Below are 16,324 nucleotides of genomic sequence, written 5' to 3'. Positions count from 1 at the left end.
GACAGCCAAAGACACCTGGTATATGATAGGTAAAGTGAAGAAGATGTTGGAAATCACAGTCCCTGAGTTGCAGATATATTTAGAGGGTAAAATAAGAACCCAGATTAGCAACATAAATTATTTACTGTAAATTAAATGCTGTAAGATAAGAATAGAGGGGCTCCACGGGTTGAGTAGAGGGAGAAATTGAAGAACAGAAGTGAAGTGAGAGGACCAGAGAGATTTCTAGTTGAGGGGATCAGATTTGGAGAAAAGCAAAAAATTATTTGGGCAAGAACGAAGTTGTACACAGCAGGAGAACTCTGGATTGTTTTTGTGTGAACTTGTGTTTTCAGTTCTCTTGAGTATGTACCTATGAGCGCAGTTCCTGGGAGTTAAGGGAACCCTACATTTCACATTTTGAGGACCTGCCAGTTTTACATAGCGGCTGCATCATTGTACATTTCCACCAGCAGTGTCTGAAGGTTCCAGTAAAAGAACTTGAACATTGATAAAATTACCTAAGATATAGTCTGTATTCAAATTTCTTTGGTTGTGTAAGAAATCTACCTTATAGCTTTTTAAAAAAATGACTTTAGAGGTGCCTAGGTGGCTCAGTGGGTTAAAGTCTCTGCCTTCAGCTCAGGTCATGATCTCAGGGTCTTGGAATCCAGTCCCGCATGGGGCTCTCTGCTCAGCGGGGAGCCTACTTCCTCCTCTCTCTCTGCCTGCCTCTCTGCCTACTTGTGATCTCTGTCTGTCAAGTAAATAAATTTTAAAAACTTTATAAAAAAATGACTTTACTCGAGATATAATTTATGTACTATAAAGTTCACTCATTTAAAGCATACGCGTCAGTGGACTTACTATATTTACAGAGTTACGAACCTATCACCATAATCTAATTTCAGAATATTTTCATGATCCCAATGTCTTTAGCTACTTAAAGAAATAATCCAAGATCTAGTCAAGGATAATGCATTGTATTTGGTTGATGTGATTCTTTAGTCTCCATTAATCTGAAATAGTTCACAACGTTCTTATTTTTCCTTACTTTGACCTTGACATTTTTGCAGCTGCTGTACCAGTTGCCTTTTAGGACACGCCACAATCTGGATTCCTCTGATTGCTTCTCATTACTAGATTCAGGTGAAACATTCTGGCTGGAAGGAAAGTTGGCTCTTAATGTGGTATCCTGAAAAGGCATTCAAGATTTTTAATCAAGCTACAAAACCAGAGAGCTGTACTTGAGAAAAATTGCTCTGGTGATAATGTTTAAATCAGAGGCAGAAGTTAGGTTTTTGCTATACTGTAGGCAGTAGGTGGGGTTTTGTGAAATTTTTTTAAAGGGAGGAAATAGTAATATACATGTTGTCATTGGTCATTCTTCTTTACCGTGCCCTAGGACCCTGTGTCTTGGGAGTCGGTGAGCTTCCATTAGAACAAACATTCTGTATTGAATAGGAAAATGGAAGCCAGAAATAAGTGTGGACAAACAGAGCAATAGGCGTTCCACAGTAGAATCTTGACAGAAGTATTAAGTAGATAGCTTTTACCAGTGGCCTTTGTGACAAATCATGTGTAAACACAAAAGAGGCTTGGCTCTCAGGGATTCCTGATCCTCACCTCTTCCAGCCGGTTAGCAAGGAAGCAAGCTGACAACCACCAGCTCCCATCTCAACAAAGAATCCACCATGCTTGTTTTCAAGTCCTGCTGAATGTATTTATTAATAGAATGTTGTACCAGAAGTTGTTGCTGGATGATCAGAGTACATCTCTGGACCACTTAGAATATTGAAAATCTCCCCTCTTTTTTTATTCCAGTATTTAAATGCATTTAAAAATGTGGGGCTTGGGGAGGAGGTGGGTGTTTGGGCTTCGTTCCTCTGTATTAGAATAATAAGTCCTGCCATGCACTTTTATTTGTTTTAATTTTTTCCTAGTGTTCTACGGAAACGAATTCGAGAAGACAGAAAAGCTAACACGGCCCAGAAGGTGCAGCAGATGAAACAGAGGCTAAATGAGACTGAACGAAAAAGGAAAAGGTGGTTATATTGGCAACCTATTCTCACTAAGATGGGGTTTGTGTCATTCATTTTGGTGGGTGCTTTTGTTGGCTGGACACTGTTGTTTCAGCAGAATGTCCTATAAACAAGCTGTTCTGCCTAGCGAGCTGCTGCGCTAGTAGCTGACAGTGTTGCGTTAGTCACAAGGGTCTGTCTGTTAGCAAGCTCCTCGCACCCCAGAAACAGTGCGGTAAGAATAGACACCAACCAGACAAGAGATCTTTTCAGTCCCCAGCCCAACATCTCAGGGCATTGTCCCCAAACTGTAAACGGCTATCTGAAATAAAGACTTGAATGCTTGTTAAAAACTGGTACATTTTGCAACTGTATTCATACACGTTAAGCGTACTATTTCACCTGACCAGACCGAGAAATCCTTTACCACAAGGATTTGTTTTTGGAGGCTCTCTGGATTTTAACCTGCACTTGATACAAGCAATAAATATTGTGGTTTTATCTACATTATTACTGGAAAGAAGATGACCTTGAAATAATGCGTGTAATGTATAATGTACTGTTGACATGGGCATCGACATTTTATATTCTTAACCATTTCAGGGTAAATATATTTTATAAGTATTTAATCTTACTTTTGTAGTTAAATGTACTTTTTAAAAACTCAATTTGAAAAATCTGTTACCATGAAAAAATAAATTGTGTGTTGATTCAATTGTACTGAATACATTTTCCTAAAGAGAAGTTTGATACGAGCAGTTAGAACTAACTCTGAATAAGCAATTTTTACTATATATTTGCATTTCTTTGATGTTTTACAGTTTCCCCAATTTTAAAAAGAGAAACAAACAAACAAACATTTTTCCTAAAAATATCTTTGAAGGAAAATTCTCCTAATGGCATAGTCAGGTAACATTTGGTCAAAACTTTGTAAAGAAATTGGTTTCTGTAAAGCCCATGATGAATACTGTTTAATTTTCATGAAAATTTCAATGTAATTACCCTAATTTATAATTGGGGCAAATCTTGACTTAGGAAATAAAAATAAGGAGCAGCATTTTATTATCCGTGATTTCAGTTTACTAGACTGAAGTTTTGAAGTAAAATTTTTCAAGTTCTTTCTACTTCAATAAATAGTATGTTGATGTACAAACCTGACCTTATCCCTTTAACTTCTTAATGGGTATTTTAATTTAAAACATATTGTTTGATGAACTTAACTGCTCATTTGAGTGCTAGCCTTCTTCAGATCCCAACATTCCATTCAGTGTTTGACTTATTTAACTTAAACTTTAAATAGTTGTTATAAATTTAATTGCTGATATAATAAAATCACATTATTTCAGTGGTTTTCAAGCTATGCTCATTGGATTTCTGAGAGGTCTCTGAGAGGTGGTTGGAAGGACTCCAAGCTACCAGCCTTTCCTTTCAACCAGCCCGTCTCTGCTTGATCTATTTTATATACTACGTATGATCTCTGTGTGAGGTATAATCATTTTAAGGGTACAGTTACAATTTTTAAAACAGTTTGAAAACCATTTGTATAGATAGGTTTTTTGAATTGATTTGAGTAGCCTTCTTGAATGTGTTAAATTATGCTGAAAGCCTGAAAGCAGGATGTAGGTGGTACTACATATTAAATCAGATTTGCATAACTTGTGCCTGTGTCCTAATTCAGTATTACTCTGTCCTGTAACCTTTAAATGGAGAGGAGGTAAGAGGGACTTTTTTTTCCCCCCCAGTGTCTGTCTGCATTAAACCTGTGTTCAGGTACCAGGACCCGTCATTATTGGTTTCAAACCTTTCTAATTTGCCTTGGTTTATATTTGCTAAAGTACAGTATATTAGTCTGCAAGTCAAATATGGGTAAATCATACTAAATTTCCAATTGAGGATAGCCTTATCTTAAATAAAAAGGTAAAGACTTCTTACAGGAAACAAATGCTGGTTAGTGATGCACATTGTCCCTTTGCAAGGTAAATGTGCTTCACTGGATTTAGGATTTTAGCTTTGCTTTTTGTCTGCTTTCTGTCCTTCAAGTGGTGTTTGTTGTAATATATTCGAACAGTCATATTCAATGAAGTAAACATTTGTTGATAAACTTCTGCAAGTGTTACACCTCTTTCAACCTTTCAAACAGATCTTGAAGGATAATGTTAAGTTTTTAACACTAATAATATTTTTGGTGGGTTCCATATACTAATTATTAAAAATATATGGCAATGTGGTGTGGTGTCATCATCCTGACCCTTTATTAAACGAGGAAGGCCACAGACAAGGGCTCCTGCCTTCTCAGGTAACAGCCAGAGGACAAAGTGAGCAATCCACGATAGATTCTACATTTTACATAATTTGTGTATGCTTAGGTCTTCCTTATGTTTTCTAAATATAATAGATTTTAAAAGTCAGTTGTGTAGTTTGATTTTAATGAGGCAGTATTATTTTTTGAATAGGTTAAGGAAGAACAGATTTTTTTAAAAAGCCAGAGGCTTTATTATTTTTAAGAAAGGGTATTTATATTAATAAATAGTGTATTCGTGTTCACATCCGTCTCCTGATAAACCGACAGCAATCTTTGATTTAATGCCATCTTCTCTGGCTATACCAGCTAGTTGTACACTTGTCTCTGAGGTTAGCTAAGTATCTTATGCTGGTCTGTTAGCAGTTTTTGTCTGTGCTTGCATATATACAACATGTATGAATACAATGCTCCATTGTTCAGCTTATCCATATATAAAATAAAAATAATACCTTTTCTTGAATTCTTACGTGGCTAAAAAAAAGTAATGTGAAAAAAATGTATAGAAAACTTTAGAATAATATAAAGATCATTCCTCATGTTTAGGCGTATTTTATATCTGTGCTTTGTCCTTTTCCTATTCTATCTTCAAATGAATACTGACTGTATTAATATTTCTACCAAGAAATGAACAAGAGAAAGGAAATAAAGTGATTTTTTAATTTCCTAAATAGCTCTGCTTTACAGGTACGTTGTAAGAAGGAACTGTAACTCTTAATTTTATGTATACTTCTGCTTGTCCCCTTATTTTAAATAAACTAGAATTATGGTATGAATCAAAAAAACATGTATTGGTTTGAAAAGTAGTTTATGATATGGAGCAGTCCTCTACTTCTTATATCAAGTCCTTTGCTTTCAGTGTCAATTCACAGTGGTTGTTAACCATTTATTGATCATTTACTATGCGCCAGGCCCTGTGTTAATGAGCACTTTCATAGATTATCCTGTTTAAACCGTACCACAAGCTTTTGAGGTAGGTGTTGTTATTCTTAAGCCATAAGGAGCCTGAGGCTGGACATTTCTATACTGTTTTATGCTTCTGTCATTGAAAAGTCTCCTATATGTGGTCTATTGTAGAATTAGATTATTCTCAAAGAAAGACTTACACTCTGCAAGCCATTTCCCTCTTAGAAAAATACCTCTGACTAGATTCTATGTAAATAGCCACAGGCCAGAACCTGATTAAATTAGAAATTGTCATTAACCTTTGTGTACTCTATTTCAACAAGTACCTACATCTCTGAACTGCCTGCCTGGTTATTGCGCAGATTTTAAAATCTAGTCTGCCTTAATTTTTTCCTTTAGACACAAAACTTAACAGAGGTTTTAATATAGTCTGACATAAGCCGAATGCCATGTGTATCATCCGCTTCTTCCTGAGTTCAGGCAGAAGTCTAGGAAGCACACCTGCTATAAACACGGATTTATTTTTTGTCCAGCAGTCCATGTGGGTTTGTTAGCAGGGTGGGTATTAAGGAGCAAGGGTGTGACTCTTGGAATCTGCTGCTGCCCAGGGTCGGGGAAGCTGAGGTTCGACTTGGTGCAGTGATCCTGGTCTGAAACTAAATGCGTTTGTTCTGACAGTTCCTATTTCTACGTCAGGAGCTAATTAAGTCTCTCTTACTTTAAGAAACCTTTAATTTGGCCTTGACTTATTTAGAGGCTCGGGGCACAGAATCTTACAAATAAAATTATGAAGGTAATATTCTTCCACATGACAGTACTAAGTTCTCCTGACTTCATATGCAGGTCTTGCTCATTCCCTGGCTGATTTATTCTGGAGTTGACCTGTCCCTTTCATCTTTTTCCCTAGTTCATTTGTTTGGATTTTGATTCCATTTCTTCTTACACTCATTTTCAAACCAGTATTTATAGGACAGTATCACCACTAGCCTCTACAAGAGCAAATGACTATTTTAGAACTTCCAGCTCTCTCTCCATTCCATGGGATATGTTACGTATAAGTGACAACACACCTTCATGGGAAGAAACTCAGGTTGTGTAAGCTGCGTAACACCTGCTCTACCCGGGAATCCCCAGTCCAGATTGTGCACACTTTAAGCTATATTCCACTTACTCGCCATAATATAGCCATTTCGTGGTTCACCCAGATTTGACTGTTTAAGCTTTGAATTTAGGAATTTTTAAGCTACTCACTTTCTTGGTAGTGTTGGAAAGAACAGACTTCTGGGAAGATGGTATGAGTTTGGACATCTCATTTTTCCCTTACCAGCAGGAATTTTCTCGATATTTACCCCATTCAGATTCCTCCAAGAACAGCCAGTTCTGCACAGGTGCTTTTCCTCAACACTCTTCAGAGAAGTAGTTATCTCCTTTGGCTACTAAATTCTGGAAACTTCTTTGGGGAGAATTCTTTTCCTCACTGTCATTTATTCCATTACAGAGCATTGCTGAATGGAAGTGGTGCATCAGACAAGAAGCTTTTACTTGGGTTGAAAGGCTTTGTCTTTATCAGTGACAACCTGACAAGAGTTCTTCAAGAGCTCTGATGATCTCTGTGAAGTCCACTGGGAGAATGAAAAGTTCAGTCTTTGGAATTCTTTCTGTTTTGGTTTTATAATGTACAGTGGACTATGGAAATTATAGGATATAGTGGCGACCTTGCTTATGAGTCCAGTACTGTATGGTATTTCATTACATAGTGTATTTTGGGGAGCTGTAAGGAGAATTGCATGGGAATTTATATGGAGACCATTTCTTAAATAAAAGCCTCAGTTCTTTATTGTTGTTCTAATTAACAGATTTTGTAGACATGGTGGTGTTAGTATTTCAAATACTACCATAAAAAAACAAGTTACTGTGAGTTTGGTAGATTCAGGAGAGGGAAGCTAGATGTTTGTTTTGTCTATAAGGCAGTGCCTTGCTCATTTTACAGAAGGTTTTATGATTCTTTTCAGTAAAAAAAAAAAAACAACAATGTGAGTATCGGTGGCAAGGACTACTCTGGGTGCAGTTTGACTTTCTATTATTTCAGGTGTAGAGCTGACTTGGGAAGATCGTTCTGTCTGTAAAGCTAGCCCTGTTCCAGAATAAGGGCAGTGGGCAGTATGTGCAGGATGCTTCTCCAGAGAGCGGCAATCATGGCTCTTTATTCCACTTAATTTCTTTGAATCCATTTTATTTTGACGTGTTGAACAAATGATTCAAGTGAACATACTTCTTCCAAGTGTAAATCCCATTTGTCTTTAGTCTTGCAAATAAATACATTCTTTAAAAACAGTTAACACCCCCCATGATTTTATTGTATTTTCTTATCCCCCCCCCCAAATAATATTCTCAAACTAAAAAAAAGTGAATTTTTTAAAACGCTGTCAGTTTCTTTTAGCTGTTGTGATGCACAGTAGTTTATCCTGAGTAAGTGAATCTCTAGCACTGTGCCGGGGAAAACAACAGTGTATGTTGGAAACATGTATTTCTGACAGCTTAAATACATAATCTGAATGTAATCTTCTTAACACCTCTTCTAGATACATTACCCTATTTTAAGGTAAGAAGGCCGAGTCAGAGAATAAGTAACTTGCCCCTGATTGCACAGCTAGTACATGGAGAGCTGAAATTCAGACTCCTGTCTGTAGAATTCCAGTAACTCCAAACCTCATGCTGCTTCCATTATGACACATACTCTGTTTTTTATGGAATATTCAAATACTTAAATGGAAAAAATGAGACAACCAGTTTTACCTGTTAAAATCCAAAGTAACGCTTTTTTTATTTTTTAAGTGAAACAAATCTAAGTTTTTACTTCCAAAAAAATTTGTGAAAACTGTTTGACCTGCCACTGAATCAGAGAAATACTGGACATCAGGATATTCTGTAAACCAAACCATTATTTCGTTTCACCTAGCACGATTGGATTGAGCTACTTTGTTCTGATGAGCAGATTTCCTGAATGTGTGGGAAATCATGATATATTTTGCAGCAGTCAGTAAGAAGCACCTTTCCTTACTTCCAACCACTAAGGTACAGGGTTCAGTAGGACCCTGCAGTAAGCACCGGTAGAAGGTTTTGTGACTTCCAGACATCCAATGAGAATGTTTTCTTGATGACTTGACATTTCTGTGTCCCTGCTGGACGATAAAATAATAGGGCTATTCAGAACACCGGGAGCTTGGTGTTCTTCAGTAGGAGGAGTCCGTAGTCAGGGAGAAGCCCAATTGACAATATTTTGAGGATTTTTGACTAAATGTTTTGGGGAAATGTGTGGACGTGGTTTATATTCCTATTTATATATGTGGAGACAGTAATGACAAGTATTTAGATTTGGGTTTTTTTGATCATAGTGAAGTCGGGAAGGAAATACCATCTCAAAAATTCAGTTATTGCAAATATTATGAAACACATTCAAAAACTGACCTTAAAATAGCTCTTTCATCTGTCTGTTGCTTAAGTTCTTGTTAATCTTTACTTTTTGACATTCAGATACAATAAATCTGTCAGTTATTTTATGTCTGTGTTTTTCTTTATATTGATAACTTAAATCATGTCACTTTGGTTCTGTATTGCTATAATCATTAGTATTATCCTTCAGGACACAAAATGCATGCTGCTAACAGTCCATGACTTTTAAAGACTTAAGCCAACTTTCTGTTCAAACGTTACATTCCTAATATTTTTAGCAGTATGATACAGTGGAGGTCCAAATTGGATTAGACTTTTGCATTGAATTCCAAAGTATTGGTAAGTCTAGCACATACCATATAATCTTGCAAAACTGTTGTGGGTACATTTTTTTAAAACCTCTCTGTCTGTCGGTATCTCCCATGGAGGTCATTTCTTAAGTGATACAGGATGACCTGAGAAGCTCATAGTTAGTAATTATTGAAAAAAGCCATATGAGTTATGGTGCTTTAATATGAGTCTGCCTCGCACCACCGATTCTGTTTGAAAATTGAGCACAGAAGCAGATTTTACCAAGATCACAGTGAAGCACTTAGTGTGGTTGAATGTGACATGTTGGAATGTTTTTTTAGTTGCCTTTTTAGTTCATTGTTAGTCCTTTTATGTTTGTGTGTATCTGTGTACGTCTGTGTGTTTGGTAAATATGAATTGAATAGATGACTTCTTATTTTATGTTTTAGGCCAAGATTGACAGACACCTAAATGTTCATGACTTGAGAATATTCTGCAGCTATAAATTTTGAACCATTGATGTGCAAAGCAAGACCTGAAGTCCACTCCGGAGACTAAAGTGAGGCTTGATAAACCTGTAGATTGCCTCACATTTGTCTGTTTACAAAGTAAACTTTACATCCAGGGAACGAAGAGCAGCACCAGCAGAAGACTTTGCAGAACCCTCTAATTTGATGTATTGTTAAGTTTTTTAATATGTGTATGAAATGTAGAAAGATGTAAAAGAAATAAATTAGGAAGACTACTTTGTATTGTACTGCCATTCCTACTGTATTTTTATACTTTTTGGCAGCATTAAATATTTTTATTAAATAGACTATGTTGGTTTGTGTGCATTATCTTAGGACAGCTCTGCTTCAGATAATGTCTCCTTAAAGGGTTTTACTCTCTTAAAGGTTTTTAACTCGCAATTGACATTTACATTGAAATTGGTTCAAAATGCCGGTCCCTTGCTTCTCAAGATCTTTTTGAGGTACCTCTCAAATAGTCTTCCTATCAAAATAGGTTAGGTAAAAGCACAAAAGAAAAGTTATAATATTAATTTTTGTTCCTTACAGAAGTATGAATAGGGATAATGGTATTAAATTGTTTTCAAATAAGTACAGCAATTCCATGCAGTGTGAAAATCACAGTGCTGTTCTTGTGGTGGACTTTCTGCTTTTCTCAGACATTTCCTGTTAGAAGAGACCAGAAGTTCCCTCCTGGGTGAGGCTTTTGGCTTCTTGACTGTCGCATTTCCCAAACAAGTGGTGAGTTCGGGCTAAATATCCAGTCAGCTGTCAGGTTACTGGTGCTATTGTCTGGAGAAGACAACGAAGCCTTTGTGTCATGTGAGCATCCCCTTCAGAGTCTAACGAACTCATAATTGTTTTTGTTTGGCCAGCTGTGAACATTTGATAACACTGTCCATTGAATACCTCTCTTTCCTCTTACAAAAATGTAATGAATCACCTTACGTTCCCTTTGCCTTGTCTTCCAGCATTTTTTGGTTTATTTTAGGCATAAACAAACTCTTAATCCCTGCTAAGTCTTTCATGGAGAATGGATGGAAAGTTCATTATACCACCAAGTAGCACAGCAAGGTAATCCTCTTTGTGTGTCAGCAAAGCCCTTGAAGCACTGTGCCTTTTTGCAAATTGTTGCAAATCTCCAAAAACTATGTCTAATATTATTGGGAAAAAATCTGCAAATAAATGGACCCACACAGTTCAAACCTGTGTTGTTCAAGGGTCACCTGTTTATACTACTCAACTAACTACTTCTGTTTTCCATTTCCCATCTACCCTTTACGCCACTAGTGTCTGACTCCCTTGTGTCACTCCAGAAATGACCCAGGACAGTCATCTGAGCTTGTACTGAAGCCAGGTAGAGTGTACTCTTCAGTTTTTACCTTATATGACTTGACAGCAACATGAACTCCTTTGAAGCTTTCTCCTTAAACTCAGTAACACCTTTCTCTGCTCTCGTTGCCTCGGTTTTTCTGTCTGACTGTTGATGTATTGTGGTAAGAATCCTTAACATGAGATCTGCCCTCTTAACCAATTTTTAAGTGTATAATACGTTATTGTTGACTATAGTTACAGTGTTGTATAGCAGATCTCTCGAACTTTTATCATCTTGCTTAACTGAAATTTTATGCTTGTTGAATAAATTCCCATTTCCTCCGGCCCCTACCCCCAGCCATTGGCAATCACCATTCCCCTCTGAGTCTATGAATTGGACTATTTTAGACACATCATCCAGTATTTGGCTTTTTGTGACTAGTTTGATTTACCTAGCCTAATGCTCTCAAGGTTTATCCATGTTTCTGTGTATTACAGAATTTCCTTTTTAAAGGCTGAATAGTATTCCATTGTATGTATACAGTTGACTCTTGAAGAACATGGGGGTTCGGAACACTGACTCCCACACAGTCAAAAGTTTGTGTGTAACTTTTGACTTCTCCAAAACCTAACTAGTAAAAGCGTCCTGTTAACTGGAAGGCTTACCAATAACAAACAGTTGACACCTATTTTGTATGTTACCTATATTCTATACTGCATTCCTAAAGTTGGCTAAAGAAAATGTTATTCAGAAAATCATAAGGAAGAGAAAATACAGTCGATACCATAAGTTTATGTTCTCTGTTTATAAGGTGAATTATCTGTGGGGACCTGTATCAGTATTGTCTTACATAATACAAAATACTGTAGATGTGATACATATTACTAACACTAGACATCAAAAATGAAAATGTAATGTGAAAAGAAATTCAAATTTCTTTATAGGAATAATTCATGCATTGATAACAGAAGCAGCAATACGATTGCTGTATGGTAGCCTAGTATAATCAATATAGTTGCCTCACAGTGGCCTTGTGTAATTAATACAATAGCTTCCAGGTAGCCTAGCATTACATTAATGAATGAGTCGTTATAAAATTTTTGTGGCATACAGTACAGTCATATTCATAATACAGTAATGGAAACATTAACATGATACAGCAAGGCACCATGGTTCATCTGTGCCTTTTTGCAAATTGTTGCAAATCTCCAAAAACTATGTCTAATATTATTGGGAAAAAATCTGCAAATAAATGGACCCACACAGTTCAAACCTGTGTTGTTCAAGGGTCACCTGTTTATACCACCTTTTCTTTACCCATTCATCCGTCAGTGGATTAGGTTGCTTCCACATCTTGACTACCGTGAATAGTGGTGTAGTGAACATGAGAGAGCTAATAGCTCTCAAAAGAGCTCTTCAAAATCCTGACTTTTAATTCTTTGGGATAAATACGTGGGAGTGGGGTTGCTGGATCATGTATTTTTAATTTTTGAAGGAACCTCCATACTCCATAGTGGCTGCATCATTTTGCATTTTCACCAACAGAGCACAAGAGTTCTTGTTTCTCCACCTCTTCAGCGTTTGTTTTTTGATAATACCACCATGACAGGTCTAAGGGGACATCTTTGTGTCTGTGTACATGTGTGCATTTCCCTGATGAGAGCATTTTTGGATACACCTGTTGGTCACTTGTATGTCTTTGGATAACTCTCTATTCTTTGCCTTTTAACTGGTTTATGAGTTTTTCTGCCATTGAGTTGTAGGAGTTCCTCATATATATTTTAGAGACTGACCTTTTATCAGGCACATGGTTTATAAATATTTTCTCTTAATTAGTAAGTTGTCTTTTCACTCTGATGGTTTCTCTTCTCTCCGACTCTTGAATATTGGAGCTCCCAAGGACTCTATCTTTGGACCTTTGATTTTAACATACTTACCTTGAATGATCTCATCTTTACCCAGGTCTTTATCTGATTCCTCTGTGCTGATTATACGCAGGATATTCTGTATCCTCCATTCCTGCACCCAGTGGTAGCTCTGAGCTATAAACCATATATCCAGTTTCATGAATGGTAATGGCATAAATTTCTTAAGCCCCAAAGTTGACTGCTATCTCCCTCATCCCGAACTCCCCTTCCTCCTCTTTTCTAATTAATTCGGTGGCCGTCAGAAACCTGATAATTGTTTAAAATCCCTCTGCTTAGTCACCGCATCCAGTTGGTCACAAAGTTCTGTTAATCTTACTTCCAAGTTTCTTTACAGATGGGGAACACAGCAGGAAACTCTCCTGCGTCCTGTGGACACCTGTTTGTACCAATCCACTCTGCACAGCCTCCCAAGTGATTTAAATAAAGATCTGAGGCGTTAACCTCCTTCAAATTAGCTAATGGCACGTTATAAAAACTTGCTGTCTTTTTAAATCCCAAATCCCCAGCCTGCTCTATGCATTTCATCTTTTGGCTGTTACCTGACTGTCCCTCCCGCTTTATTTGCTTTTTTTCCCCTGGTTTTACAGAAAAGTAATTGACATAGTCACTGTATCAGTTTAAGGTGTGCAGCATTGATGGTGTGATGTGCATATATTGTGAAGTGATTACCATAGTAGGTTTAGTTAATAACCATCTTCTTACGCAGGTACAATAAACCAAAAAGAATTCTTGTGATGAGAACTCTTAGGATCTACTCTCTTAACTTTTCATGTGTCACATGACAGTGTTAACTATAGTCATCACGTTGTACATTACATCCTTAGTACTTAAAACTGGAAGCTTGTACCTTTTTTCAGTTCTCCCTCCCCACCCCCCTCCGGTAACCAAGAATCTGATCTCTTTTTCAGTGAGTTTACTGTTTTGTTTACACACACATATGAGTGGATTACACATACTAAGGGAGATTATACAGTATTTGTGTTTCTCTTCTTTCACATAGCATACCTAATGCCTTCAAAGTCCATCCATGCCACAAATGGTGGGATTTTTTTTTTCATTATTGAGTAATATTCCACACATACCACATCTTCCTTAGCCATTCATCCACTGATGAGCAGTTAAGTTGTTTCCATGTTTTGCGTATTGTAAATAATGTTGTTATGAATACAGGAGTGCAGATACCTTTTTGAGTTAGGGTTTTTACTTTTCAATATATTCCCAAAAATGGAGTTGCTGGGTGACAAGTGGTTCTATTCTTAATTTTCTGAGGAGCCCCTATACTGTTTTCCTTAGTCACTGTACTAATGTACATTCCCACAAACAGTGCGCAAGGGTTACCTCTGTCCACATCCATCCTCTTGTCTTTTTGATCGTGGCCATTCTAACAAGCATGAGGTGATCTCATGGTGGTTTTAATTTGTATTTCCTTAATGATGTACCTGTGATTTGTATTTCCTTTTCATGTACCTGTTAGCCATTTGTATATATCCTCTTTGGAAAAAATATCTGCTTAGGTACTTTGCCCATTTTTTAATTGAATTACTTGGATTATTTTGCTGTTGAGTTGTATGAGTTCTTGATCTATTTTGGATATTAGCTTTTTATCAGATATATGGTTTGTAAACATTTTTTTCCCACTCTGTAGATTATCTTTTCACTTTGTTGGTTTCTTTGGCTGTGCAGAAACTTTTTAGTTTGATGTAGTCTCACTTGTTTATTTTTGATTTTGTTGCTTATGCTATAGGTGTGACTGCCTGTCCTTAATGGGCACTCTGAGGGGCAGCTATGTCAAACCATTTGGAATTAATGGAATATTCCTTGCTCATTAATTTGTTGAATATTATTGAACACTTATGTGGTGAGCACTATAGCAGGCCTTGCATGTTCAATGACTGGGAGGGAAACATGGTTGTGGTATACTGTGATCTTGTCGGAGAGCTAACCAGTCACCATGTAAACAAGCAAATATGCAGTTAAAACTAGCGATAAAGTGCTATGATAAACAGAAGTACCTACGTAGATTTGGAGAAATGGGCTTTCCAGATTTGGGAAATTAGAAGCAGAGTTACTGTTCAGGGATACTGGGGCACTCTGCTGTTCTCCTTGGATAAAGATAGGGCCTTACAAGGAGCTTGGCTCAAGACAAGGAGAGGCCAGTGTTTGAAGGCATTAGGCAAAAGGGAAGTGCATAGGTTGCTGTGGTCTGTTCTTTCGGAAGCCTCCAGTTTGGAAAGGGCAGTGGCAAGGCCAGAATCCAAGCTTTCAGACCCGGTGAGACCTTCACCTTACAGGCACATAACTCCTGAGGTTTCTGAGGTGTAAGGGAAGCTCCTCTAAAGTAAGCTGTATCTACCACCGCCCTGTGTGATCACCTTACCTTTGATAAAAGTTTATCTTAATTGAATCAGGGATTAATGTAATCTGGTGGGTCTTTGGATGGATCTTCCCCGCAGTTCTTACCCCACCTGAAATGCTGCAGCTACTGTCAAAATGGAATTGATGCGAAAGCCACACCACCTCGATTGTACTTTGGACGGAGTACTGAGAAACCCACAGAATGAGTTGGCTCTTCCCAGGTGGAGACCAGATGGCAGGTGGCGTGACATCTGGGTGGTTGAGGGACCCTAAGAGCAAACCAAATAGCAAAACCCGCCTGCTGTTCCCGTGGTTCAGATTGCCTGGTGCAGTGAGCAGTTTGAGGAAGTCATTAACAGCAAGGTAGCCCAATGCACAATTCCTAGCTTCTCCTATCAAGGCTCCCGCTGAAAGTTGACCAGTAGGATAAGAGAGGTCCCAGGGACCACCTCTCTGGCTCCCAGCAGTGGCATTCCAAGCAGAAGTTAGATAACTACCATTTTAGGGAGCGTATGGGTGGCTCAGTTGGTTAAGCAGCTGCCTTCAGCTCAGGTCATGCATTGGGCTCCTTGCTCAGCAGGAAGCCTGTTTCTCCCTCTTCCTCTGCCTCTCCCCCACGCTTGGCCCACTCCCGAGTTCGTTCTCTCTCTCTGTCAAATAAATAATCTTTGAAAAGCAACAACAAACTACCACGTTAGGTGTGGAGGGCAGAATGGAACTGAGAAATGTTGTAACTTTTCATTTCTTTTGGGGTAGAATGTGCCAAGGGGTACAGAAGCAAATTGCAAGGAGGGGGAAAGAAAGCAGAATTACCTCTAAGTAGTAATTACATTGGCCTGTGTGCATTAGCCTTGCTGTTTTGACAGGAAGATGGGGAAGATATATGCTAGAGCTTTGTAAATTGTGCACAGCAAATGAGCGAGGCAAAAAAAACAAAAACCAAAAAAAAGATTTAATAGAAGAAATTGATATTAAAGCAAGGAATAAAAACTAATATGCTTGGAAAATAATGGTATGTAATTAGAAAACTAAAAATTCTTAATTCAAATGACTGTAAGATGATTCAATTTAAGTGTTGAATCTGATTTCAGTTCAGTTCTGTGTAGAACTTAGGACAGGAAACTTTACTCCTTCCAAATATTCTGTTTACTCTTCTGTTTTTCCCATTTCCCGGCCGCACCCCAGCAGCTGCATGGGACATGGGACGAGTTCTGACAGTTGGACGTGAAAAGCAGTGAGGTGGGGAAAACCCACGCACAATTCTCCCG

At 37.7% G+C, this 16,324-nt stretch overlaps 1 protein-coding gene across 5 annotated transcripts in view; it reads left to right on the top strand.

Annotated features, from left to right (window-relative positions):
- The window catches only part of PTPN2 (protein tyrosine phosphatase non-receptor type 2), an 86,215-nt gene extending 76,449 nt beyond the window's left edge, over positions 1–9,766 (top strand). For 4 of the 5 annotated variants that reach the window (XM_059138760.1, XM_059138761.1, XM_059138758.1 and 1 more), the window contains one exon: positions 1,923–2,353. In XM_059138760.1, coding sequence (XP_058994743.1) covers positions 1,923–2,130 — 208 coding nt within the window. In that variant the 3' untranslated portion in view covers positions 2,131–2,353. Of the gene's footprint in view, positions 1–1,922; positions 2,354–9,398 lie in introns of those variants that run through there. The other variant, XM_059138759.1, reaches the window with a different exon arrangement.
- The last annotated feature ends 6,558 nt before the right edge of the window (positions 9,767–16,324 follow it).

Source organism: Mustela lutreola, chromosome 11 (assembly GCF_030435805.1).
Source record: "Mustela lutreola isolate mMusLut2 chromosome 11, mMusLut2.pri, whole genome shotgun sequence".
Classification (NCBI taxonomy): domain Eukaryota; kingdom Metazoa; phylum Chordata; class Mammalia; order Carnivora; family Mustelidae; genus Mustela; species Mustela lutreola.
Note: the sequence above shows the minus strand (reverse complement) of the source record. Positions and strands in the feature narration are given on the sequence as shown.